Source organism: Lasioglossum baleicum, unplaced genomic scaffold, assembly GCF_051020765.1.
Source record: "Lasioglossum baleicum unplaced genomic scaffold, iyLasBale1 scaffold0021, whole genome shotgun sequence".
Taxonomy (NCBI): Eukaryota; Metazoa; Arthropoda; class Insecta; order Hymenoptera; family Halictidae; genus Lasioglossum; species Lasioglossum baleicum.
This window is the reverse complement of record NW_027469081.1, coordinates 1,358,838-1,385,942: the sequence shown is the minus strand read 5'-3', so window position 1 is coordinate 1,385,942 and position 27,105 is coordinate 1,358,838. Positions and strand designations below refer to the sequence as shown.

At 37.1% G+C, this 27,105-nt stretch overlaps 1 protein-coding gene across 1 annotated transcript in view; it reads right to left on the bottom strand.

Annotated features, from left to right (window-relative positions):
- Positions 1-27,105, bottom strand: part of Igl (IQ calmodulin-binding domain containing protein igloo) — a 138,053-nt gene that overhangs the window by 35,411 nt on the left and 75,537 nt on the right. The window contains exon 3 of the mRNA XM_076445020.1: positions 26,929-27,047. Coding sequence (XP_076301135.1) covers positions 26,929-27,047 — 119 coding nt within the window. The remainder of the gene's footprint in view (positions 1-26,928; positions 27,048-27,105) is intronic.

The window sequence follows — 27,105 nt, the reverse complement described above, 5'->3', positions numbered from 1 at the left end:
AGAACACAGCACGTTTTGCGGTTTTTAATCAATGTACAGTGACTCCCACAAATATTCGGACACTCTTAAGAAGGAGATAATTTTTTTAATATTGTACTATACGATTCGAACTTTTTAGGGAAAGCTAGAGCAATTAGTTTACTACAAGATGTGAAAAAAATTTTTCAAAAATTGCAATTGATATTGGTATTTTTTAAATTTTCAATATAGGCCCACATTAGAAAGTTGTAAAACACAACTTTTAGTACATTGTGCATACAATTCCGACCAATTGCAATTTTCAAAGATATTTCTTTTCACATCCTGTAGTAAATTAATTGCTCTAGCTTCCCAAAAAAGTTCGAATCGTATAGTTCAATTGTAAAAAAGTTATCGGCTTTTTAAGAGTGTCCGAATATTTGTGGGAGTCACTGTATGTACTTATTTAAGTTGAGGGATATCAGTTCGAGCGCCGACTACCTTCCAGCCGCAGTGTCGCCAAGTCGCCAGGTCGCCGCCAGCAATCGAGGGGAATAAAATACTCCCTCTCTGATGACCAGTCCAGTCCAGTGTCGCCAGAAAGTGACCGAACCGTCACTCGAGGGGAATACAAGGTACCCCCTCTCTGATGACCAGAGTAATATGTGACACGTTGCGCGTGCGCGATGGAGACGCAACAACGACTGACATTTCGCAGGTTTTAGGTTATTGCCGCGTATCGGATCCAATCGTATCGTACCTATTATGTATAATACATGTACCTACTTAATGAAATGAATCATGTGTGTCGTTCTAAATAGAGACTGTAAACATTCTTTATTATAAATAAAATTAATTGTAACATGCGGGAGTTTCAGTCGTGAAGCGAAGTATGAATGCTTACTATTTATATGTACAATTGAAAAAATCTTGAAATCTGTATGTATGTAGTACTGAGTTACATTCCAGTAAAATCAATAAATCATAATATATTTTAACACTGTTAACCCTCATACGCTCCTCAAAAATAGTTGCATAAAAGAGACTGGGATAATAAATTCACTCATTTTTCTTCTACACGATAAATTGACAAATTATGTTTTATTTGTAACGTTACATTTTAAAGAAATACAACTCACAACATAGACATAAAGGGATCAATAATTACATAGTATGTGAAATAAGTAAATGGGTGAATTTTACGCGGCAATAACCTAAAACCTGCGAAATGTCATGTCATTGTTGCGTCCCCATCGCGCTTGCGCAACGTGTCTTCCATTCGCCCCACTAAATCCCCGTCGCGCACGCGCAACGTGTCACATATTACCCTGGTCATCAGAGAGGGGGTACATCATTTCACCGTGACTCCCCTCATCTGGCGACACTGGTCCAGTCTACGGCACAGTCTTGCGCCGCGCACGCGCAACGTGTCACATATTACTCTACTCTGGTCACTAGAGAGGGGGTACCTTGTATTCCCCTCGAGTGCTGGTTTGGTCACTTTCTGGCGACACTGCTTCCAGGTAATAGCTATTATACATATGGGAAATTATATCGATAATATCTTGTGAACTATTAGATTTATGATAGATGAAGGTCAATACATTTTTACGCAGAATTTTGTGTTTGATCCGGATTCGATCAAAAATGTTGGGCATTCTATTTAAGAAACTTCATCTCTTTATAAAAAATCGAAGAAACAAAAATCAGATTGCAGCACTGTATGTCCCCCCCCAGGAACCATGCAACATCTGTTTGAACATTTTTTTTCTACAACAAATAACTTACGAGTTATTTGAGATCGTCACGTTAATTTTGAATATTCATAGTGTATAATGTTTTCGAAAAATTCAAAATCATCTCAATCTTTGAAGAATTATTTGATTTGAAGATAAGTACGAAGAGATGAGTACGATTTTCAATGTGAATTAGTTTAGCAATTTCCCACAAGAAGTAGCTATAAATCCTGAGAAATTAATGTTATGGGGTAATTCAATACGCTTGTTGCATATTGTTTCTTGCGTGTTGTTTCTTGGATAATCTAATAGGTATCTACTTCAGTTATTGGATGGCTGATTGAATGAATTAATGAACGAACGCTAGACAGAAGAGGCGGTTCTGCGTTATCAGGACTTCTCACGCGAGGCAATGGAGAGAAAAAAACGAACGGGGACAACGGGATTTCTATTTTCGATGCGATATAACGCTGGAAAGTAAATTGTGTTTTCTGCTTCCGCGATGGAACAGAAATGGTCTCGGTCTCCTTGCTATCGTCGGAAGCGACTGCATTCAATAATCTTGAAACCTCGCGGAATCGAGAGTTATCATTATAGAATCACTTTTGTAAAAAGAGAGTTTGTACGTGTTTTTGACGAGAAATTAAATTAATTTTTAAGTGTCCAAGTTCCAAGTTTCTGAGAAAACTTCCCTGAAAGTTTTCTGACCTGTTCGTGGATTATTAAAGAGAGATGGGACAGTTCAACGGGTTCAATAGCAAACGGAAAGTTTGCATTCGACCTCTCAAACACGTCACACTAGAAAGAAGTAAGTTTCGACATGAAAAAGGCAGGCCGTTCGAAAGCAGAATACTATACCGGCACACGTACTCGTGTACATAGCTATGCACAACAGACTTTATTGACGTTCTGGAACGTCTCCTCGGGAAGATATATCAATTTTTCTCTTCCCCTTACATTCATTCTAAACGATATCTTATTGCGAAACATTCCTATACGCCATACGCAATTGAATATATGGACCAAATCTCCAATCCGGTCTTTTTTTTTATTCGATTTAATTATCTAATACTGTAAAAGACAGCTTTTAAGGAAATAATATTCTTAAAGTGATATCTTAATATTAGTTTGAATAACTGGTTTAAATAGCAATCAAGATTAATTTCTTCTTGAAACTCGTCGAACTCAGTTAATGCTTTTCATTACTCAAGTATTCAATTAATTGCATCCATGGAAACGTCGAATTGTTAACATAAACAACATAAATCTCTTCGGATATTAAAAACTCAAGTGTTACTTTTCGAAGTTTTCTAGATATCGTAATATTCATATAGTAAAGATGTTTCATGTCTACTCCTCGTCGAAGAAAGATGTGTTGACAAATTATACTGATTTTAGCTGATTAGAAATTAACATTTAAATCAGATTATTAGACTGCGGATCTTTATGCAAAATAAAAATTGTCTGCATCGATTGTAAGAAATAGAAACCAAATTGAATGATATTTTCTTCCTACGAAACTGTATATTGGCATTCTTAATTTTTTCAATTTTCTAACAATTTTGAATCTTCCAGCAATTTTGAATTTGATCTACTTAATTTTAACCAAGAGATAAAAATGTTTTGCATTGATTGTGGGAAGCAGGAATAACGTAAAAATTGATTTCATCCCTTGACGACTTTTGTTACGTTAAAAGTAATATTACAACATTCTCGCGAATTTTTAAAATCTTTTACTATTTTTTTATTTGACCCAACCAATTTCTTCATAAATGCATAAAGATCCGCTGTCTACTGATAGTGTAGGCACACATTTCGGAAACACGATCCGTATTTTCAGAATTTTCATGTCCGTATTTTCAGAAACTTCAAGCAAAGTCAAATAGCTCGAAGGCGGCGATTAGGATTTGCAAAATGTAATATTTACATTCGTCGATGATACGATATTCAATCTGCTATGTCTCGGAGAGGCAAGTTTCTCAAGTCTGATGTATTTCTAAGGAGAACTAACTGTCACCTAATTGGACAGCCAACTCTGCGAGGGTGGAATCGATAACGCCACGGAAACTCGAGGTACACGGCGCTTGCCAAAATGGTTTTGGCAATACACGGGAACGATACGGGGTTTTATTCTAATACAAAACCGAGAACGAAACGAGGTGATTTTGGAACGCGTTCCGATACTGATTTCGCTCGATGGATGGGGTTATTTTCTCGCGAACGATACCGGCGCCACGCCGCAATAAATAATCATTTTACGTCGGGACGGCAAACGAAACATATACTTTCAACTGAAATAAATTCGAAGTTAATGTTGGCGTTATTTCGTATACTCTACCAGTTCACCGTAACTGTTTCAAAAGATTACTTGTCCAACTCTTCATCGTATCGAGAAAGGTATCGCAAATTCTTTGCTAAAATTGTTTAAAATTTCGTTGAAATTGTTTTCATCGTACAATACTTAAAATCACTATTTGACGACGAAAATGAGCTACTGACAATTAAGTCAAAATGAACAGTTTCAAAAGATTGATTCACTAACTGTTTATCGTATCGAGAAAGGTATCGCAAATTCTTTGCTAAAATTGTTTAAAATTTCGTTGAAATTGTTTTCATCATACAATACTTAAAATCACTATTTGACGACGAAAATGAGCTACTGACAATTAAGTCAAAATGAACAGTTTCAAAAGATTGATTCACTAACTGTTTATCGTATCGAGAAAGGTATCGCAAATTCTTTGCTAAACTTGTTTAAAATTTCGTTGAAATTGTTTTCATCATACAATACTTAAAATCACTATTTGACGACGAAAATGAGCTACTGACAATTAAGTCAAAATGAACAGTTTCAAAAGATTGATTCATTAACTGTTTATCGTATCGAGAAAGGTATCGCAAATTCTTTGCTAAAATTGTTTAAAATTTCGTTGAAATTGTTTTCATCATACAATACTTAAAATCACTATTTGACGACGAAAATGAGCTACTGACAATTAAGTCAAAATGAACAGTTTCAAAAGATTGATTCACTAACTGTTTATCGTATCGAGAAAGGTATCGCAAATTCTTTGCTTAAATTACAGTAAAAATTGTTTTCTTTCTATATTAATTCTAAATCAGGCGATACTCTGATATTAATGGCGTAATTGCGTACAGATATTTTTTCATGGTGAAAAAAAAAAACGAGATGTCTGGAGAAACTGGAGAAGTTTTCGTAATAGTCCAAACGATGTGCACGCGACGAAAATAAACGAGTGCATTGGCCTCCGGGTCCAAGAGGGTAATCGATAATAAAAAGACGTCGATAAGAAGGAACTTTGCCAAATCGATTTCCTCGTTGGAATAAAGATAACATAATTTAACGAGCAAAGAAAACAGAATGAGCAGATGTTTCTTCTGTATGAACGGACTATTTTATGGAATCGTGTTAGCATTCGGAATAACCCTTTGTTACACACAAATTCGTTACAGTTTAACGAAGAATATTGTCCATTTTAAAGAACAACGATTTTTATCAATTTTCATTTCGTTTCTTTGTCGAAAATTACCTCGGCAAGAACTATCAACAAAATTATACACATTTATTACACAAATTCGTTACAGTTTACGAGAATATTGCCCATCTTTAAGAACAACGATTTTTATCAATTTTCATTTCGTTTCTTTGTCGAAAATTACCTCGGCAAGAACTATCAACAAAATTATACACATTTATTACACAAATTCGTTACAGTTTACGAGAATATTGCCCATCTTTAAGAACAACGATTTTTACATAAGTAGGAGTTGCGCTAATTTAAGCATCAGGGAATTCTGCATTGTCAAAGAATGAATTTACGTTGTCCTTTGTGAAAGACAATTCAGTGCGAGACCTAAGACAATTCTTTTCACTGACTGTTCTTTGAATCTGTATCTCAGGACCGGCATAAATTATGATAGGCTCGCCGAAGCATCAGAGAATACCGGTCTATTTAAGGACGAAGTTACTTAATCTTTTACAGAAGTCACAATTCTTTTTACCGACTATTCTTTGAACATTTTTCTCTTTTGAGAATTTGAAGTTCTGTTTTATACGATGGACACGTTCCTAGATATGTTCCTCCAAAATACATTTTGATTTGGAGGACATGTAATGTATGTTAACGAACAAAGATGTTCGATACAAAATTATTGTATAATATCGAAAAATAGAAGTATTGCTCCTAGCAATGATTAGGAATGATGTCAATTCTTAGATAAACCGCTTGGTTTAAAGTAATGATAAATTCTAAAATAAACCACTTGGTCTAAAGCAATAATAAATAAATATAAATAGACTGCGGATCTTTATGCAAAATAAAAATGTTCTGCATTTATTGTGGGAAGCAGGAATAAAATAAAAATTGTTTTCACCCCTTAATGACTTCGTTACATTGAAAAAAAAAAACATTACAGTGTTCTTAAATTTTTCTAATGTTTTACTGTTTTATATTTCACCGAACCAGTTTCTTCAGAAACGCATAAAGATCTGCAGTCTACAAATAAATATATCAATTGTTTCTAATCTAATTTCACGCCTGGACACATAGAAATCTAGAAAAGCGAACACTGTAGAACAGATTTGAAGGAATTACTGGTTTCCACCACCAAGGGGAAATGGTGGCCAATCGTACATTCGGGAAATTTCCTTTGTCGGTCACTGATCCCCGCGACATGGACATCGTGAAATTGACGATTGAACAGTTCCACAAAGGTTTACGAGCAATCAACGCGAACGCTCGGACAATTCCATGCAACATACAAAGGACCCCATATGTACAAACCGACAGTTATTTCGAAACGACAATTCTTCCTCCTCCATATCGAAGGATTTATATGTGCCCTAACATTCGAGAACAAACATGATCGCTTAATCCTCTATTGCTGGACATGAAGGACAAAGTTGAATGGTTCAGTGGGGCTCACATAATACCAAGAAATATTTGTTTTAGAGATATCAAGGTCACTTTCATTCTTTAAAATGAAAGCACCCTTTTTTAAACGCCTACAATGATAGTCCCTTTCATTAGGAATTCAGTGACTATAATTACCCATGCACGTATAAACTTTCTAAGTAGCTCCTAGTCCATATAACAGACACAGAACATTATTATTTTGCATTAACCATTAAAAATTCGCAGTCTACTCGTTAATTACTAGACTGCGGATCTTTATGCAAAATAAAAAATGTTCGCATTGTTTGCAAGACACAGGAGCCAAATAGAAATTAATTTCCTCTTTTAATTGTCTTATTAAATTGAAATTCATATACTGATGTCCTTAAATCTTCTTAATTCGTCGACTGCTTCAAATTGTACGTGTCCATCTTCGTCATAAATGCATAAAATCCGCAGTCTATTAATTACTCGCTAATTTAGGAAGCCCCTTTATTTGCAGACTTCATACTTAGTCTTTAAGAACAACAAAGATATTTGAGGTGGCAACGTTAGGTGACTCACCCTGTAGATCTGTGAATTTCTAACCGGACAATGTTCTATTAAAGATTAGGATGTAACGTACTTCATTATAGAGTCTTCATTTGGCGTAGTATGTTTGCTTTTCCATTGCAGCATTTCCCGTAATTGATTTCTGTATAACGAAGCAGTCTTATACGATATAATGAATCAATAATTAGTTTATAAGTTATAATGATCACGTAGTATACAATAATACGATAATGATTATTCTGAAACAGTACAAGTACACAACTGTTCGAAAGCTTCAAACGACTTTGTAAATTAACGAACATACATAGAGATATATGTCCGTAGAGTTACGTCACAAAATGATAATTATCACGTAGAATACAATAATACAATAGTTATTATCCTGACTCATTGTCGGTATCAGTACACGACCGTTTGAAAGTCTGTTGACGATTTTGCCAGCTAACGAATATAGAGATGTGTTCGTACAGTTACGTCACAAAAAGTACGAACCAAGTAAATTGCTACAGTGGGTGTACAAAGTGTTCGTACACCTTTTAAAAACTAATAACTTTTTTATAATTGTACCAAACGACCTGATTGTTTATAATCAATTAGAAGCATTGGTTTACGAAATGATATGCAAAAAAGATTTTCCGGAAATTTTTAATTTACAAGGTTACATGCAAAAATAAAAAAGGCATTTTCTGAAACTCTTTTATTTGGGTCCCTAATGAAAATTTAGAATGTATGTTTTGCAGATCTATAATAGTTATACACATGCTGAAAATTTCAACGAAATCGGTTGACGTAGGAAAAAATGACACGCATCGGAAGATGTGCGATTCTGTGGATTTGAAGCAGAAATTGATCAAAAGTCGTATAAAACTACGATTTTTACCATTTTTAACCGCTTGTAGCTCGCGTGTATGTTAATCGATTTCGATGAAATTTTCAGCATGTGTGTAACTATTTTAGATCTACAAAACATACATTCTAAATTTTCTTTAAGGGCCCGAATAAAAAAGTTTTAAAAATCCCTTTTTCATTTTTGCACGTAACCTTGTAAATTAAAAATTTCTGGAAAATCTTTTTTGCATATCATTTCGTAAACAAATGCTTCTAATTGATTATAGAAAATCAGGTCGTTTGGTACAATTATAAAAAAGTTATTAGTTTTTGAAAGGTGTACGAATACTTTGTACACCCACTGTATACAGTTAGAAGTGAAATGTTCTTGCGCTGATCATTTCTCGTGTATTTCATCATCGCGTATGTAGTTCGTGATTCGCGATACGTTTGCGATAGGTGAATCGCGATTCGTGTATTCGTGTGAAAGCTCTGAAGGAGTGTGCTCGATGAGTATCTCAATATTCTCAATCTTCCAGACTATACATATGTATGTACGTACATCTGAGCTGCTCCTGTAGGCAAAGGGACCAGGAGGTAGGTCTGATCAGTTCACACAAAGCTAATGCAGTACATAACGTAGCAGCTCTAGCATGCCAGTAGACGGGGAATTACAGGTCCGCAATACATCTACATACATTGGTAGATACAAGGCCTTTCTGAAACTCTACCATCTCTGTAGATTGGTACTCAACTACTTCGAGTAACAACGATATACCATTCACGTCACGGGCTGACCACGCAACATACGACTACTCTCTCTCCACCTCCTCCTCTTTCTCTCTCTTTACTTAAGTGGTTATACAGGGTGTCCCAAAATTCGTGAACTTCCCGAAAGGGGGCGGTTCCTGAGACGATTTCAAGCGACGTTTTCCTTTGCAAAAATGTTATCCGCGGCTTTGTTTAGGAGTTATTAACGAAAAACACGGACCAATCAGAGCACGACCTTAATAACTCCTAAACAAAGCCGCGGATAACATTTTTGCAAAGGAAAATATCGCTTCAGATGGTCTCGGGAACCTCTCATTTCCGGGCAGTTGATAAATTTTGGGACACTCTGTATAAGTATATGCAGGGCTGTCCTAAGATATTTGGTGCCCGTGGGCTACTAACAATAATGTGGCCCTTTTCATAAAAATGTACGCGGAAGACGAAGCAGGAGCAGGGTGACCGGTGAAATTTTACAAAAGATTCAGAACTAGAAAAAGTCAATACATTACCAATAAATAGATGAAAATACAAAACATAAAAATACTAAATTGCAAAATTTAGCCCTGTGGTTAGGGTGGTCCTTATTATATATGTATAACACAATGTAACATGTCAGTGGTCGCTAATAGCATGAACGCAGATGCGACATTAAATAAATAGAAACAAAGAGAAAATAATAGGATTTTAAAGACACTTGATATTGTATTAGAGACCCTGGATTTTAAAGACAATTGAATTTGTCAGACTTACAGATTAGAATAACCCTTTAACGCTTGACCTAGAAACAGCCTCTATCCAGGCAACCATAGTGCTGTGCAAAGATGACAAGTTGATTAGGCAAAGGAATGCGGGTCTGATTGGCGTTCAATAGCTTCATCACTGTTTAGAATCTAATGACTCTACCTCCTGTCACGAGTATTTTTGTAATTGGCTGAAACGGTCACATGAACAAATCGGATTGCCTGATGAACACAGCGTACAAAGGTGGGGTGGACCGAGTGGAGTACTTCTCGTACCATTGTGTCAGCCTACTGGTCAACTTGTTATCTCCAGAGAAACTGCAGCATAACATTACTTCGGCAATGGTTTTTCCTCTGTGGGGCCCGTGCACAGACCCCAATATCAATCTACGAGTATTCCGTTTCCTCGGTACTGATGAAGCAACAAAGGTATCCCGGGGGCAACACACTTCCTGTACAGTAAACTTTACTGCACTCGCTACGTATGATTCATACAGGAGCATTCGTAATGCTTCGTACAGACTAGAACATTCCGACGAACTGCGCCGCGAACCGCGCCGCAAACCGCGCATTTCGACAAACATTTCGACGAACGTTTCGACGAACGTTTCGACGAATGGCGATCGGAACGGATTTGTGTTATTTCCAGATTTTCTTGTGAACAACTATGGGAGCTGCAGCGGTCTATACTGCACAAAGAAATACAGAAAATGTTGGCACTTTATTTAGATGTAATGTTCAGGTCTCTACGAAGCATCAGATTCGAGATTAAATGACTTGAATATTTGGATATTTTATGACATTTCGACGAACATTTCGGCGAACATTTCGGCGAACATTTCGACGAACGTTGCCACGAACGCCGCCACGAACTTCGCCGCGCGCATTTCGGCACGCATTCACGCGAACGGTCGATCCATCAGCTATGGGAACGCCGCCGCGCGCATTTCGGCGAACATTTCGACGAACATTTCGACGAACGTTGCCACGAACGGTGCCATGAACGCCGCCGCGCGCATGTTTGCGCGCACGAACGCGAACGGGCTGGCACTTACAAATCTGTTTGCAGGACAGATAGCATATCCTAAATATTCATAATATAATTTATAAATGTCAAGAAATATACATAAATTTATAAACAAAGACATCGGTGATTTAAATTATATATTGTAGTAAATTAAATTAAATTATAATTTGTCTCAAATTATTAAAGATGCCCTTGCTATGAAAACATTGCATTTTTTCCCTGATATTTTACGCGAATTCTGAACATTTTCGGTAATCTTGCACACCCCTGCAGAAATCCCGAAAAAATTCACGGGAAACCCGAACACCACCGGAACTCCCGAATATTCTCTGAAAAAACTCAGGATTTTTGGGATCCCGTTCCGACATGATACGAGGCTTCCCATCTCGTTCCCGGCATCGGGATTCGGGAATTCCCGGGTTTTAGCGGGGTTGCCTCAAACTTTTTCTATAAGAACTCTATTTCTCTCGATATTGAATAAAATTTGTGTTTCTTGACAGTAGCAGCATCATCGCGCAGCCCAATGACGTTCGTCGAAATGTTCGTCGAAATGTGCGGTTCGCAGCAAGGTTCAAGGCGCTGTTCGCGGCGCGGTTCGTCGAAATGTTCTAGTCTGTACGAAGCATTATAGGCAGCAATTGTCACATAGATTTATTGTTCAACGAGACGTTCGCTAACCGTGTCATATATGTATACAGGGTGTTTACCTACAGGTGGGAGAAAATTTAAGGGGTGGTTCTCGACGATAATATAAGACGAGAATGAAGAATAAAAAAATCGCGATTTCGGCCTCGTTATTAAGTTATTAACAGTTGCAAATCTGCCCAAAAAGCGGCAACTTTTCAACAGCGGTGCACGTTGCGTCGGTCACACAGGCGCGCGACAGTCTCGTATCAAGTGACAAACGCATGCATACCTTGGTTCTCATTTGGGGCCCCAGCGAGGTGAAAATGTTTTAAAAATCGTTGGACGACATTGAACCTACCTACCAAGGTTTGCAATATATCTTCGAGAAATTAAAGTAGCATACATGCGATATCATTTTGCCAAAAACTACACAAATGCGCGCATTAAAGCTACGTTAAGCTACAAGTGCAACAAATATTATACAACGATATACTGTTTCCATAGTACCATATAAGATAAGAATGTCGACGTTCTCAAGACTTAGAGTTTGCGAATCATGTTTCGGTAGAAACTTTGTTGGACACGACCGTGGACATAAACTCTATCTAGTGCGCTTTAACTTTGCTATGCAGCAATCTTGAGCTGCTTGTACAACTTAGGCGCATCGTATATTTTAGGTATATATCTAGAATTTAATATGATTATATAATGTTTATATAAACATTTTAGACATTTAAATAATCCTAAAGTGTAAAAGTAAAAACAATTTAATGAAACGCTGAAACAAGTGTTTCGAATCATGCGGAAATCATTCTGTTTTATAGAATTATTTGATGTCTTATTATTTTAACCATTTTGTGATCAAAGGTTTTGTCTTCAACTATAAGTTTTATATGTATATTACGTATACACATGTATTGTATAATTATAATTGTAATTATAATGTAAATATAAAGAAGACACAGACCTACAAAACGTACTTTTTAAATTTTCGATAAAGGCCCACATAAGAAAGTTGTAAAAAGCAACTTTTCGTATTTTTTCTACAAGTCTCCGATCAATTGTATTATTTTTTAACAAATTTTTTTTCACACCCTGTAGTAAATTAATTGCTCTGGCTTCCCAGAAAAATCGTACAGTACAATATGAAAAAAGTTATCGTCTTTTTCAAAGCGACCGAATATTATTATAATTCGAGTAACTGTATTTACGAATTCAATATACAGGGTGTCCCAAAATTCGTGAAAATCCCGAAAGGGGGTGGTTCCTGAGACCATTTCCAGCGACATTTTCCTTTGCAATAATGTTATCCGCAGCTTTATTTAGGAGTTATTAACGAAAAACACGGACCAATCAGAGCGCGACCTAGACGTGAGTTGCCACAGTTGGCCAATAGACGGTTGGCGCGCCAGGCCGAATGTGCCAACTCGCGTCTAGGTCGCGCTCTGATTGGTCCGTGTTTTTCGTTAATAACTCCTAAACAAAGCTGCGGATAACATTTTTGCAAAGGATAATGTCGCTTGAAATCGTCTCAGGAACCATCTCCTTTCGGGATTTTCACGAATTTTGGGACACCCTGTATAGTTACAGCATAACTGTGATCAGGCGTCGCGACGCGCCGGGTTAACTATGGATTATCGTGTACTTTAGAGAGTTTCGAAGTGCATACTCGCTGGGGTGCAACTGGTCTATCGTGTATCTGGTGTACGTGCAGTTTTCAGCGACTGCATCTATAAAACCAACTCCCAGAAGTAGCCCGTGGGATTAGCAAACGTCATTCCGTTTCCTAAAATGCGCAATAAGTTTTCGGAACGACCGTCTAGGCACGTTTCGATCGGAGAACGGGCCAAAGAACGTGGAAGAATTATTCGTAGTAGCGGGTCGAGCAAGCCGGTAACACGATAAAATACGGAGGAGCTCCAAAATTCAGCTGGTTCACTCGATTAGAGTCGATAACGAAAAATGGCAACTCGATAATGGAGGACGAACATTCTGTCGTAATAATTGCCGACTGGAAAGGAGACCTTCCTTCGCCGAAGGAGAAGACCATATTGTGCCGAGTTTCCTTTCTTATATTTTTCATTCGCTTGTCTTTTTCTTTCCTATGGCTTCCCACTTTCACGTTTTTCACCTTGATCTACTTGCACTCTTTGCAATCCGGTTTCTCTTCTGTTTACCTTGCGTAGCTCCAGCTTTTTCCATAAAGTTCTTCTCCTTTTTCTCGTTTCCTCATTCTTCATGCTCCAATTTGGTGGAAATTGCTGTTTCCATTCCGCTGTTGTGGCGTGAGAACGAACAACAAGAAGTCTTTCAGAAATCTTAACTTTTCATTTCGAGACAAATGATACAAGAGTCGTAATGAAATGAAAGTTTGCAAAGAGATAAAAATATAATCACTTTTCAAATAAATAATGTGTTTAATTAAAAAAACTAAACCCGCACCCTTAATATTCATCGGCATGTTCAAAATTAGTAATTTCCCCACTAATTATCAACGACCAAATGATTAATATTGATAAAATAATACTCTACAAATATTCTGTTAATAAAATGCTAATATTAGTCTGTCCTAAATCAAAATGGATTAAAATTATTCATGAATATTAACGGAAGCATATTCGCCGGCGTGACTATAAAATTAGTCATTCCCACCAGTAATTATCAACGACCAAGTGATTAATATTGATAAAATTCTAATGCTCTACAAATATTCTCTTAATAAAATGCTAATATTAGTCTGTCGTAAATCAAAATGAATTGAAATTATCCATGAATATTAACGGAATACGAAATCACAATTTATTAGAAAATACAAGAAAGAGAGAAAATGCCGGACGAATATGTGTCGAGTAAAAATGTTTATAAAACGGTAAATCCACTTATCAATTAAACGATTAAAAAAAAAGCTGCACAAATCAAAAATATTCGATAATTGTCGGCTTTTCAGTGGTTGAAACGTATACCGACTGAAGAAATATATCAGATGATTGCAGAATAAAATTCAATGGTTAAATTTGAAAGATTTGGTCAGAGATTGGTTAAATTAAAATTAAAAAATGGTGAAATTTTCTGTGCAATTAGAAAAGAATGGTGACTATACGTATAATTGATTAATAAAGTTGTATTCTTTATTTAACCAGTGAATTTTAATTTCAAATTGGGCACTGCAAAATAAAAGTTTTCTACGTGAATTCCAACAAACTGGAGTGGCATAGAAATTCATTTTCGTTCTTAATATGTTTAATAGGTTGAATATAATATAACAGTATTTCCAGAATTACACCTACTCGTTTTCGTCATAAATGCATGAACTCCGCTGCCTAGTAGTCACTAAATCAGGACAGCTGAACCGGCAACAGCCGATTTAAAAGTGACCAAACCAATTCTACCATTGCACCGCTTTCCTTCCTTTGTTCTCGAAATTATGCCATCATCGCCAAATCTTCCACTTTATCATTCTAGTTTTGTCAATCTTCCATTTTGCTCCTTTCTTTACGTCAGCTAACTTCCGAGCCTCTGCTTCCTCCATCGTACACCTCCTCCCCATTTTCCAACTCGTCTTCTTTTTTTTCGTCCTTTCAGCTTCTGCTTTTGATCTTCCCGCAACTCCCCCTCTTTTCTCTTCAGTTCTCATAGAACTGCTTTTTCTTCTGTGCGCATATTAATGCCAGCTAGGTAGAGCGTGGCACGGTCGGAAGAAACTTTTCCGTGGCGATGCAACTATGGGAACAACCGCCGTTTGTAATAAAGGGAACACATGCCCGGTGAATTCGCACAAAACGGTAGGCTTGTGAGAATACGACGGATAGGATTCAATACGGGATCTTTTGTTGCCTGTCGCAGCAACTTTGCCCCGTTGCTTACCCTCCCTTCCTTCCTTTTCACTTTCGACGATACGTTTATCGGTTAGGTGGTTCGTGTTTTCTCATATTCTACGATTTGACTAGTATTCTTTGCAACTTTTTAGTAGATGATAGAATACTTGGAACTTAGGATATACAGGGTGACGAGAAATAACGGACTTAATCATTTCTTATTATAATTCTGTCGAATTGACGAATTTTGAAAAACCAAATAATAACAACCGTAACACGGACCTTTAGTATTCATATATTTAAGAAGTTTCGAAAGGCCACCCTTTGCGCCGATACAGAGGCTCAAACGTGTCTTGAAATTTTCCCACTCCTGGTACAGAGATTTTTTCAATGACTCCAAATTTTTATGGGGCCGAGCACAGGCCCTGGCCTCCAAAATCGACCACACGCTGTAGTCCATCGGGTTGAGATTCGGTGAGTACGGCGGCCATTCCACAGATGTGATGAAACCTGGAAAATGGGCTTTGCACCACTCCTGAGTCGTTTTCGCCCTGTGGGCCGGCGCGGAATCCTGCTGCAACGTCCATTCCGGATCGCCGAGGTGCTGTTGGGCCCACAGAAGTACGACGGCTTCGAGAATGTCCCGTCGATACACTTCTTGCTTGATTTTGACCCCTTGATCCACGAAAACCGTAGCAAATCCCATTTTCCAGGTTTCATCACATCTGCGGAATGGCCGCCGTACTCACCGGATCTCAACTCTATGAACTCCAGCGTTTGGTCGATTTTCGAGGCCAGGGCCTGTGCTCAGCCCCATAAAAGTTTCGAGTCGCTGAAAAAATCTGTGCGCCGGGTGTGCGACCGAATAACGCCAGAAGAGCTGCGGCCCATAGCCGAAAATTTCAAAACACGTTTGAGCCTCTGTATCGGCTCAGAGGGTGGCCACTTCGAAACTTCTTAAATATATGAATACTAAAGGTGTATGTTATGGTTGTTATCATTTGGTTTTTGAAAATTCGTCGATTTGACAGAATTATAATAAGAAATGTTTAACCCCGTTATTTCTTGTCAGCCGGTATATTAGGTTGTCCCAACAGTTTCTTTCGGAATGTGTTCCTATATGAAAATATCTTAAATAAATTGATACATTTGTTAAAAATTGTATAAAGTCACATTTGACGAACTATTGTATAACTCTAGAAACTACTTTATTCTTATTATACACGCATATTTGTCCATGCGATTTGAATGCGGTGTCGTGTGGCATACTTGTTAATTACAAGCTTGATTTATAGACGAGCATGAAATTCGTCGGTGACTGAATTTCACGGTAATCTTCATTACTAATGAATTTTCATCACGATCGATAGTGTCACCTATGTATACCTAAAGTAAATGCACCTTCATTACTAATTGATATAGTGTAGCTGATATAATACCTTATAGCTATAGGCATTGAACGAGTAAATGCCGTCCATTAATTTCGATCTTCATAGTCCACCATTAATAATCACCGTTTATAGCATTTTAATTGTTAAAAATTACTACTGCGACTTTTAACTGGATTCGGTATTTTATGGAGAACCACAGGAAAACCGTGGTGTTTAAAAAGTTTTTTTATATTGTTTATTTTCTACTTTTACTGTCATCGGAAGCAAGTGTGCATAGAAAATTGCAGCAAGATTGGACTACGGGAAGAGGTTCAAAATTCGATTACAAGATATGACGCATACAACAACACGGCAAGTTAATATGAGCGTGGTAATAATAATAAATAAGCGTGGTAAAAAGGTTGGGAAACTGTGAACTGTATCACACGTTCTCGCGTCCGTGCTCTTCATTTTACGTTCACTCTGAAATACAGTGAAATATGAAGCCAAGTAGACCAAGAGATAATAATCCATTTTCTACTATAAAACCGCCCACACAAAGTTGGATAAACGCGCGAAGGGTTGGCGACATTTTCTAATACACATAAGCCATCCCTCTCCTTTCTGGATCATATTAGTCCAGTCAATGAATACTCCATAAGGGGGGTGTAGAGGGAAATGGAAGGAACGCAATTTTTAACTTTGGGACTTTGTTTGGACTAGTTAGGAGGTAAACATACTAAAAGTCCCCTTTTTCGGTTTTCCGCTTATATCTCGGAAACTACACGTCCTAGCGATAAGACCATTCCATGCAAAATTAAAGCTGACAAAATGTGCCATAAGATTGATTCCATTCAGTTTTTCGCTATCCCGCATAGTTTCCGAGACATCCGCCCTCAAAGTTCACTAATTGTGAAAAAGAAATTTTTGCCTTATTTGAATGGCTAACTCTTCAGCACAATTAGTGAACTTTGAGCGCGGATATCTTGGAAACTATGCGAGATAGCGAAAAACTGAATCCAATCAATTTTGTGGCCCATTTTGTCAGCTTTAATTTTGTATAGAATGATCTTATCGCTAGGACGCATTGTTTCCGAGATATCCGCGCTCAAAGTTCACTAATCGTGCTGAAGAGTTAGCTAGTCAAATAAGGCTCTTCGTTTTCACAATTAGTGAACTTTTAGCGCGGATATCTTGGAAACTATGCAAGATAGCGAAAACTGAATCCAATCAATCTTGTGGTACATTTTGTCAGCTTTAATTTTGTATACAATGGTTTTATCGCTGGGACGCATAGTTTCCGAGATATAAGCGGAAAACCGAAAAAGGGGACCTTCCACGTGCCTTTACCTCCTAATTAGTCCAAACAAAGACCCGAAGTTAAAAATTGCGTTCCTTCCATTTCCCTCTACAACTTTTCGTTGACTGGACTAATTAAAATCGTGTATTTTACCCTCATCCGTCCCTCGTGTCAATTTGACACAGTTTCCCTGAAGCAAGTTATATACTGTTCTGCTATTTGTAGTTATGTGAATGTTTCTACGCGACGACATTAAGAAAATCTTGAGGCATTTCCTGTGGGGTTGTATCGTGCTGCTGTACGTTCATATTCCGTCACAGCAAATTCCTGCCCCAGTCTAGAGCGGGATTTCAATGAAAGGATAATCTAACGATGATCCACATAACAGAAACATTTCGCTCGGGCAATTTGCATCAGCACTTAATAGCTTATTAAAACAGCAACCAGTATGCGTTTAACGAAGCGGAATATCTGGGTACACACTCCTATTTCACAGTAAGCGTTAGCTATTCATATTCATATCGTTGGCAAGTGTTGTGAAATGCTTTATCTTTTCACTGCTCTGGCTTCTATTATATGTATGCTGTATTAGGCGCTTTCTGTGCGGGTTATTTTATGTGGACCGTGCACAACAGAATCGCTTTTATTCCTCAAAGTCGACAATAAATCTCATTGTAGTCGTGAGAATTCACTGGCGTGATAATTAAATCGAGAACTCGAGCTTTTACAGTGTTGAACCACTTCGTAACGTATACATATGTATAATTGCGGAGTCTTTTCTTCGCTAAATTGTTCAATAATTCCTCAGTTATACAAATACTAATTTCAGTGTAGCAATTCCTTCTTTTTAGATGAAAACAATGAAATCCAAATCCTCATATGGAGCAATAAATCCATAGCTCTAACATATTTTACAACAATATTGATTTCTTTTAACGGCACGTTACAGGCACTCAAAACAAAATTGCGCAATACTACTTGTTAATCGTACCTGTATTTGTTTAGTTTCGCGCGGTTCATTCTTATGTAAATTTCAGGTCAAGACTTTTCTTTTTTTTGTTAAGTCTTCTTCTTATTTTTATCAGTTATACTGTAAAAACTGTACACATTTTTATAAGAGGACCTCGGTCCGTATATAATAATAATAATAATAATAATAATAATGTGATATTTTAGTCGCAGCTATAATTTATAAACTGAACAAACGCTTCAATATGCAGTAATGCCGTAAATCAATTATAGGTAGATTGCAATCATAGCAATTAACTAGGATAAACGCGTACCGTGCGAAGATCGATAAGTTTTGCGCCAAGGGTAATTAATCAACAATCGTTTACAGATGCCAATACAGTTCGGAAACGAGGACCGACTGCATGAAGAGTAAAAGCACACGTTCCATGATTGTATCGTGTTCCTTCGGCTCAATTTGATCCACCGACGGAAAACGTTGGCACGCATCGACGAAACGTCCGTCCAGTTAACATCGTCAGTCGCGCTTGCAGACATTTCCAATTTTGGCCCATCGTTCCCGCAAATCGTATTTTGAATTTTGACGTTTTAATTAGACCCGTTTCAATTTGTTCCCGGTATAACCGAGACCTTCTAATAACTTGCTGCCACCTGTCCAATTTTCGCGAATTAGACTTAACTGCGAACGGGACGCACTTGACACCACGCGCACCACTCGTAAATTGCGATTCTATGGCGCGCGTAAAAATGAAAGGAACCACTTTGATACCGACAGAACCCATAAACTTCTTTATAGCTCGTTTCAAAGTCTCTGATTTATGTTTGTAGCGCGCAACATGTTTTGTACCGAAGAAGTAAAAGCAGTCCGGTGGAACATGCAAATGGCGAAGGTGTAAATAAAACGTAAAGTTTTGTAGTCACAATTATTAGAACTATTTCGTTGTGAATATCGTGTCAATGGTTCAGAGGTACGCATTATTTGGAGAAACAAATATTTGAAATACTATTTGTTTAATATTTTCGATTTTATTTTGCTTGAAGAAAATAGTATGTTAAATAAGATATACAATTTCGAGAATCAAATATTTCTATTTTAACAATCTGAACCACAAGATAAAATATTTCTATTTCAACAATTTGATCCACGAGATAAAATATTTCCATTTTCAACAATCTGAAAACGAAATAAGATATTTTACTTTTTGCATTGTTATAACTAGACTGCGGATTTTATGCATTTATGACGAGGATGGACACGTACAATTTAAAGCAGTGGACGAATTAAGAAGGTTTAAAGACATTAGTGTATTAATTTCAGCTAAATAAGACAATCAAAAGAAGAAAGGAATTTCCATTTGGCTTCTGTGTCTTTCAATCAATGCAAACATTTTTTATTTTGCATAATGATCCGTAGTCTAGTTATAATACTCTCAGAAACCACAGTCTATCTTATCGTTGAGAAACAATTTACACTCATAAATGTGTATTGAATTTGAACCATTATTTTCAGCAATAATATTTAAAATTGAAATTGACAATAAAGACAAACTACAAACCTATTTTCACAGAGTATTCTTCAAATAAAATACAACTTTAAAAAGTTCTATTTTAGAAAATTACTGCGCCTCGAATAAATTATTTGATTTTCAAAAATTACTACGTCAAATAAAATTTATTTTCAAAGTTGTACACGTACTTCAAAATAAATAGGATTATTTATTATATTTACTATTGAAAATACTATTTTCCCCAGCTTTATGATGCATCATAGATAATCACTGAATGGTGTTTAACGCAGACTGGAACAGTGAACTAAGAAAACCATTTTCAAAGATTCTTTCAACACAATCCTACTAATTTTTCAACTGAAATTCACTTCTCCTCGGTTTTCTTATGAACAATGTAGTTTTCTGCATACTACGGAACAATCCTCTAACATACGCGATCAGTTCCAGTTCCAAGTACCCAATAATCGTTTATTGTAATGACGATCAGCCATGTCCGACAGGCAAAGCACTAATGTAATAGTATAATCATGCTGTAATTCCGATGAAGTGCCTAATCGTTCCTATTCACGATCGTCCTCGTACATTCGAGTGTTAGGTAATCGTCCCCATTGATCAGTTCACATGTGCATAGTATTAATTCAGTAATACCTATGAATGATTCGATAGGAAATTGGTGTATATGATTCCGGACATGAAAAATTTGTAAGAACATTTCAAACTGCCTCTTTAAACATTTTTGCGTTTATTGTTGCCAAAATTATTAATTGGATATTTAGATTAATATATAGATATTTCAATCACCACTGTTAGCATTTTTCGTGTTAATTTTTGAAAACAAGAAATGTTGGATACGTACAATTATTATACAATTATTATAATAACATAGGATATTTATCTTGAGTTGATGTAGGTACAGTAAGGAGCATAACTGATCACACACACACACACTTTAAATCAGAATAACTTTTTCACGAATCGACCAAACGTCTTCTAAGACGTCTAATAAATATGTTGAAAAAATGCATTTCGGGTCATTCCATGCCGAATCGATCACTTTTTGCAGGCACCATCGTCGATTTTGTTCTAAATGAAATACGTTGTAGTCCATGAGAAATTAGGGGAGGTTTAAGTCATCATTTTGCCGGTTTCGCATTTTTTTAGAAATGGCAGGCCTTCAAAGTTCCCAATTTTTGCCCATTTCGACGAAAACGGGCCTCGCTTACGAATTTTTATCTCGGGAACTGTTTGTCCGATTGAGCTACATTTTTTTTTGTTTTATTCGGAAAGGATCGGGCTATTACGAAATAATTTTTTCAACCTCGAAAATCAACTTTATAATGTCGAAAAATGGAAACAAATTCTTTTTTTACGTTTTCTTCGACGAGGGGCCGGAGTGATTTCAATTTTGAAAAAAAATATGGTTATATTCCTTGAAGTTTCCCCTTTAAAATGATCCCTTGAAAGAGATGGTGTCATTAAAATTGGCGTCGCGCAATGAGCTGGTGAAGTAAGCCGCGTACCCCCGATATTCCTTTTGGTTTTGTTAATCTACCGCCATTGGAGGAACATATAGGCATAAAATACATAAAAATTTTCTCCTGTTATAGGAAATTACGATCTACAAAAAAAGTTCCAATCAGTGAAACCGTAAACTAAATCGTAGGGCAAGGGGTTAATTAAATTGATCAAATTAAAGTGTAAAACAAAAATTGATGGAAACGACAGGAGGGTATTTTGTAGGGTATTTTAACTATTTCCGAGGAATGTGTGCGGATTAATGCAAAAACATCGGTATATTCCTCGAGCGAACTACCAAGCGTGCATTTGTGCTTCATGGAACGACGAAATCCCAAGATTATAAGTCAGGGATCAGCCAGCCACAATCATGCCAGAGTTAATTCAGCGGGTTGACAGCGACAGCAACATAACGATTCCAGTAAACTATTCCACAGTAATACGATGTCACAGGTTCCGGCGACGATGTTCAGTGGAATCGGGACAAAGTTTGAATTCCGTAAGCATCGGGACGATAACGAAGTACACCTGTACACCGCAATTACTGTGCACGAGGTCGTGGTGAATTACTGCTCTCTCTCTCGGTCTCTTTCGCGGCAGTTCCTCTTTGAAGCTGTCGTCGAAATCGAATTACCGGGCGTTCGTTTGCTGCAACACGCCTCGAACATTTTTCTCCGGCCACAAGCAAGCCGAAACTGATCTTTCTTCCGAGACCGGCAAACAAATAATGTATTCATTTTCTGTTCCGGTTGGTGCAAAGTGGACAGGAATGCGTGATTGTTCTTTGGAATTAATAGCCGCGGTATGCATGTGAAATTCCATGAATTCCTCAGTGCCTGAACGTCAGAGCACCGTCTATGTATCTTCGCATCACCCGCTACGCACGTCCTATCGTCGAAGAGGAAGGGAATTGAAATTTTGGGTCATTCGGTATGCATAGGAAATTTCAGTTATAAAAAGGTCGCCGGATTCTTCTCCTGTTTCGCGTGGAAATTATACGTTTTTCTTCCGCTTAATCTGCATACTCATTGCCGAACCAGTCAGTCTTTCGAAATGGATAATTAACTTCGCAACGAGAACGATGAACAGATAGAACGAATAATATGAAACGAAATTCATCTTTGATGTTCTTCTAATTTCTGTTTGATGCATTCAGTTTCCTTTAAATGTCCCGTTAAATAATAGATAGCGGATTTTATGCATTTATGACAAAAACAAGAACGTACAATTTAAAGCGGTGAACCAGAGTTGTGCAGAATTACAATTGAATTACTCCAGAATTATAATTACAAAGTAATTGAATTTAAATTGTAATTCAATTATGTTGTAATTGATAATTCAGATCATCAGTCAATTAAATTATAGTACAATGTAATTCGTAATTGCAATGGAGCACAATTATAAAATACGTTGTAATTGAATTAAATTGTAATCCAATTATGTTGTAATTCATAATTCAGATCTTCAGTCAATTAAATTACAATGTAATTCGTAATTGCAATGGAGTACAATTATAAAATACATTGTAATTGAATTACATTGTAATTGAATTAGCACAACTCTGCAGTGAACACATTAAAAAGATGGAAGGGGACATCGGTGTATTAATCTTCAACGGTATAAGATAATTAGAAGAAGAAAAGATTTCGTAGGTGGCCCCTGTAGTTTACAATTGATGTAGACACTTTTTCTTTTGCATAAAGATCCGCAGCCTTATCCGATTGACGATTACAATTGAAAAGAATGTAATCGTTAACCGCAATCAACGACTAAAGTAGGAGTTTAATTGTTCATTGCGATTAACGATTGGAGTAGAAATTTATTCGTCAATCGTTGACTAAATCTTTGCCCAACCCTAATTTGAAAACAAAAATCTTCTTCTGCCTGTTATCCCATTGCTGTGTGCATTCGATGGACAACGAACGACGTTCTCGAAAACGTGTTACGTGCTCACCATAAACTTCTATACAATTACGGGACCCAGGTGAATAGAGTGTCATAATTCCTGTCTATAATTTGTACTTTTCACCCACGTACAAAGGGGGATTTATAGCGTTACAGAACACTGAACGAGATTCAGGGCTTATCGTGACAACCTGTATTCGCTGGTGGAAGACAAAAGCAAAACCGGTGTATGATAAAGCGGTGCAGGGTAGATCAGGTTTTACGATCGTGCTGCACCGCGTCGCGATCTCCCGACGGAAAAGAATTTCTATGGGGTTTACGTGAACCACATATATTTCCCCACGAAAAATGCGACGATCTTATATATGTACATCGAGAGTTCCAATAAATTACTTATACGCGAATGCACGCGACTCGCATAATCGAATCATGTGTAAGCATGAGATATGTTCGGAAATCGTGTCCCGGTTATTCCAGGTCTTCCGTTCGAGGAAGGACGAGATTCGTGGCGGAGGATTTCGGTGGTGAATATCGATCGTTAATGAAACTCCGGATACAGGTATAGTGAAAAGAGGCGTACTATAGGCATGCACGCGATGGATTCTGATAATTTTATGAAACCGGGGAAAGCGGGTGGAAGTGCGTTCATACAGCTACAACACAACGGCGCACAGTGGGCAAAACCGACGAGATCTGTGTCAAAATCAAAGAACTCTCGATAGAAATGAGATAGAGCGATGAAATTTTTTTCAAATGAAAGCTGAAACTTTGCGGAATATGGGATAATTATGAAGATTGTGGTACGAACGTTTTTAACCTTGAGAAAATTTGTTAAACTTGCTCAATTTCAAGAAAATTGTGGTTTTCCCAATACCACGCGCGGATAAAAATGTTTCTAACATGCGACACATCATTTCCCGTAGATTTTTTCACGCTGATCGTAAATAAACGTGCAAATACTTCATTATAATTATTTTTAATGTGTTTTATATATGAGAACACACTACTAATAGCCGTAAGCCATAAACCACGATGGTTCTCAACTCGAGGAACGAAAGACGACGTTAAAACATTTAACATTATTTTATAAGAGAACGGTCGAGTTGTGACCTATGGTTCCTTTGACAAGTTTGGCCCCCATGATGAGTAAATTTCTTTTAACGAATCTCCACCGATCCGAAGGTGTACAACCATCTGCCAAAACCATTACACTAAATTTTGTTACACTCTGTACGACAGAAACGTCGTCCCCTCTGCCGCTGTTCCTTGTACGCGGTTTGCCTACCTCTTTACGACCATCAATAAAGACGATGCTTGTCGAAGGTGTAACTAATTACACATTAGAAACGCTAAACACTAAAACACCTTTAAAAAAGAACGTCTAAACTTCCATATCTGTTCCCATGAGAAATAGGATTTCATTTCATTCCACTTCGTGAAAATTTGTCTAGAAAAATTGGAAAATACATGAACATCCGCAGTGTATAATAATAATAAAGTTGTCATACGACATCTCTGTGGTGTCACGACGAAAACCCGACAGCTGTAGCACGCATCAATGTTCGCAACGTTGCAGAACGAATGGCGCCGTCCAAGCTGATGCGCTCGTTCCACAAAATGGCGTTCACGACGTTTAGTTCGTCTGGACAAGTCTTAAGAATCTGGTTGGGGTGCAAGACGACTTTCGATAATAGAATATTGATTTCCAATTAATCTCAAGAGGAGGAGCCATTGAATTTTAAACCGGGTCCTCTTCGACATCGATTATAATACATGCGCCATATAAATATATGTACAATATACATATGTAGTTATGTACAGTGGTTGTACAAAGTATTCGTACACATTTAAAAACTAATAACTTTTTTATAATTGTACCAAACGACCTAATTTTTTTGTAATCAATCAGAAGCATTGGTTTACGAAATGATATTGATAGGTTAGAAATAATACCACAGTGTTTTCAATCGTATTAGACGTTTTTACTGGTTTGCCGATTCGATCTACTAATTTTTTTCATAAATCCATAAAATCCGCGATCTAGTTATTATGATTCTACGTGATATACTACACAGAACTTGAGAACAACGCCATAAATCTTTCTGATACCGTATACCGAAAAGCACGCGTGTTCCATGAATGTTGAAAATTGATTTTCTTGAAAACTAGGCTCCGTACAGGGAATAAATCACGGTACTTCTTCAACTTCTCTTTGCACGTGGAATCGTTTTCACCTTGCTTGAGCTGTGGATTACGAGACGGTCTCTATTATTCCATATCATAACTCACGGCAAGATGAATGTACAGTTTATGTCGGCTACTATTCGCGCATCCATTATTAAACAGAGTATATAGGTTCTAGTCTAGCTTCCATAAGGTGATGTACAAAAATCTCCGCTTATGCTAATTCACTGCTAATACGATTGTCGAGACAATGGTGAAATGCTATCGGATAACTGTTGATATATTGCTCTTCTGAAAAACGAGAAGCACTAGGAAAATTAATGTTGAATTTTCCAATTGTCTTATTTAAATCTTGATCTTAGGGGACTGTCTGCTCTCCTAACTAGGTTGCAACTTGTGCATATGTGTACAGTATACATGCAGTGGGTGTACAAAGTGTTCGTACACCTTTCAAAAACTGATAACTGTTTTATAATCGTACCGAACGACCTGATTTTTTATAATCAATTAGAAGCATTGGTTTCACGAAATGATATGCATGAAAGATTTTCCAAACATTCTAATTTACAAGGTTACATGCGAAAATAAAGATGGGATCTTTTAGAACTTTTTTATCTGGGCCCTCAATGAAAATTGGAAATATATATGTTTCGTAGATTTATGTTATATAGTTACACGCATGCTGAGAATTTCATCGGAATCGGTTGACGCAGGAAAAAACTGATCAAAAGTCGTGTAAAACTACGATTTTCACAATTTTAACCGCTTGTAGCTCGTGTGTATGTCAATCGATTTCGATGAACTTTTCAGCACGTGTGCAACTACTACAAATCAACAAAACATATATTTTAAATTTCCTTCAACGGCCCAAATGAAGAAGTTAAACAAATGTGTTTTTTTACTTTGGCATGTAACCTTGTAAACTATGATTTTTGGAAAATCTTCTTTGCATATCAAAATTATTCAGAATAAAAATATTAAAGTCTATGTAGGATTCTGTGCCTGGAAGTTAAGGAGCAGACAATATTTATTTTCCATAAAAATCCGCAGTCTTGTCGCGACTTGAACTACAACTGTATAGTAATTTGAAGACTCGTTCAACTTTTCTGGTGACTAGTGGTATTAAGTTACCCGTCGAACAACGTGTCCGGCAACGTGTCGTCCGATCAGTGTTTTCAAGAAGAGTAAGGAAAATTGAAAAACTTACCTTGTCCTCCAGTTCGGAGACAACATTCTCCGCCGATTTCATGAGGGATGCAGCTTGCTCCTTAGCCGACATGTGGCTGCGGAAGGATGCCTGGATTTTCGACGCCGCTTTACACAGCTCTGTCAACAGGCAAAGAAGAAAGTGCTCTTAAGTTAATGCTGATAGACGAGGCCGGAA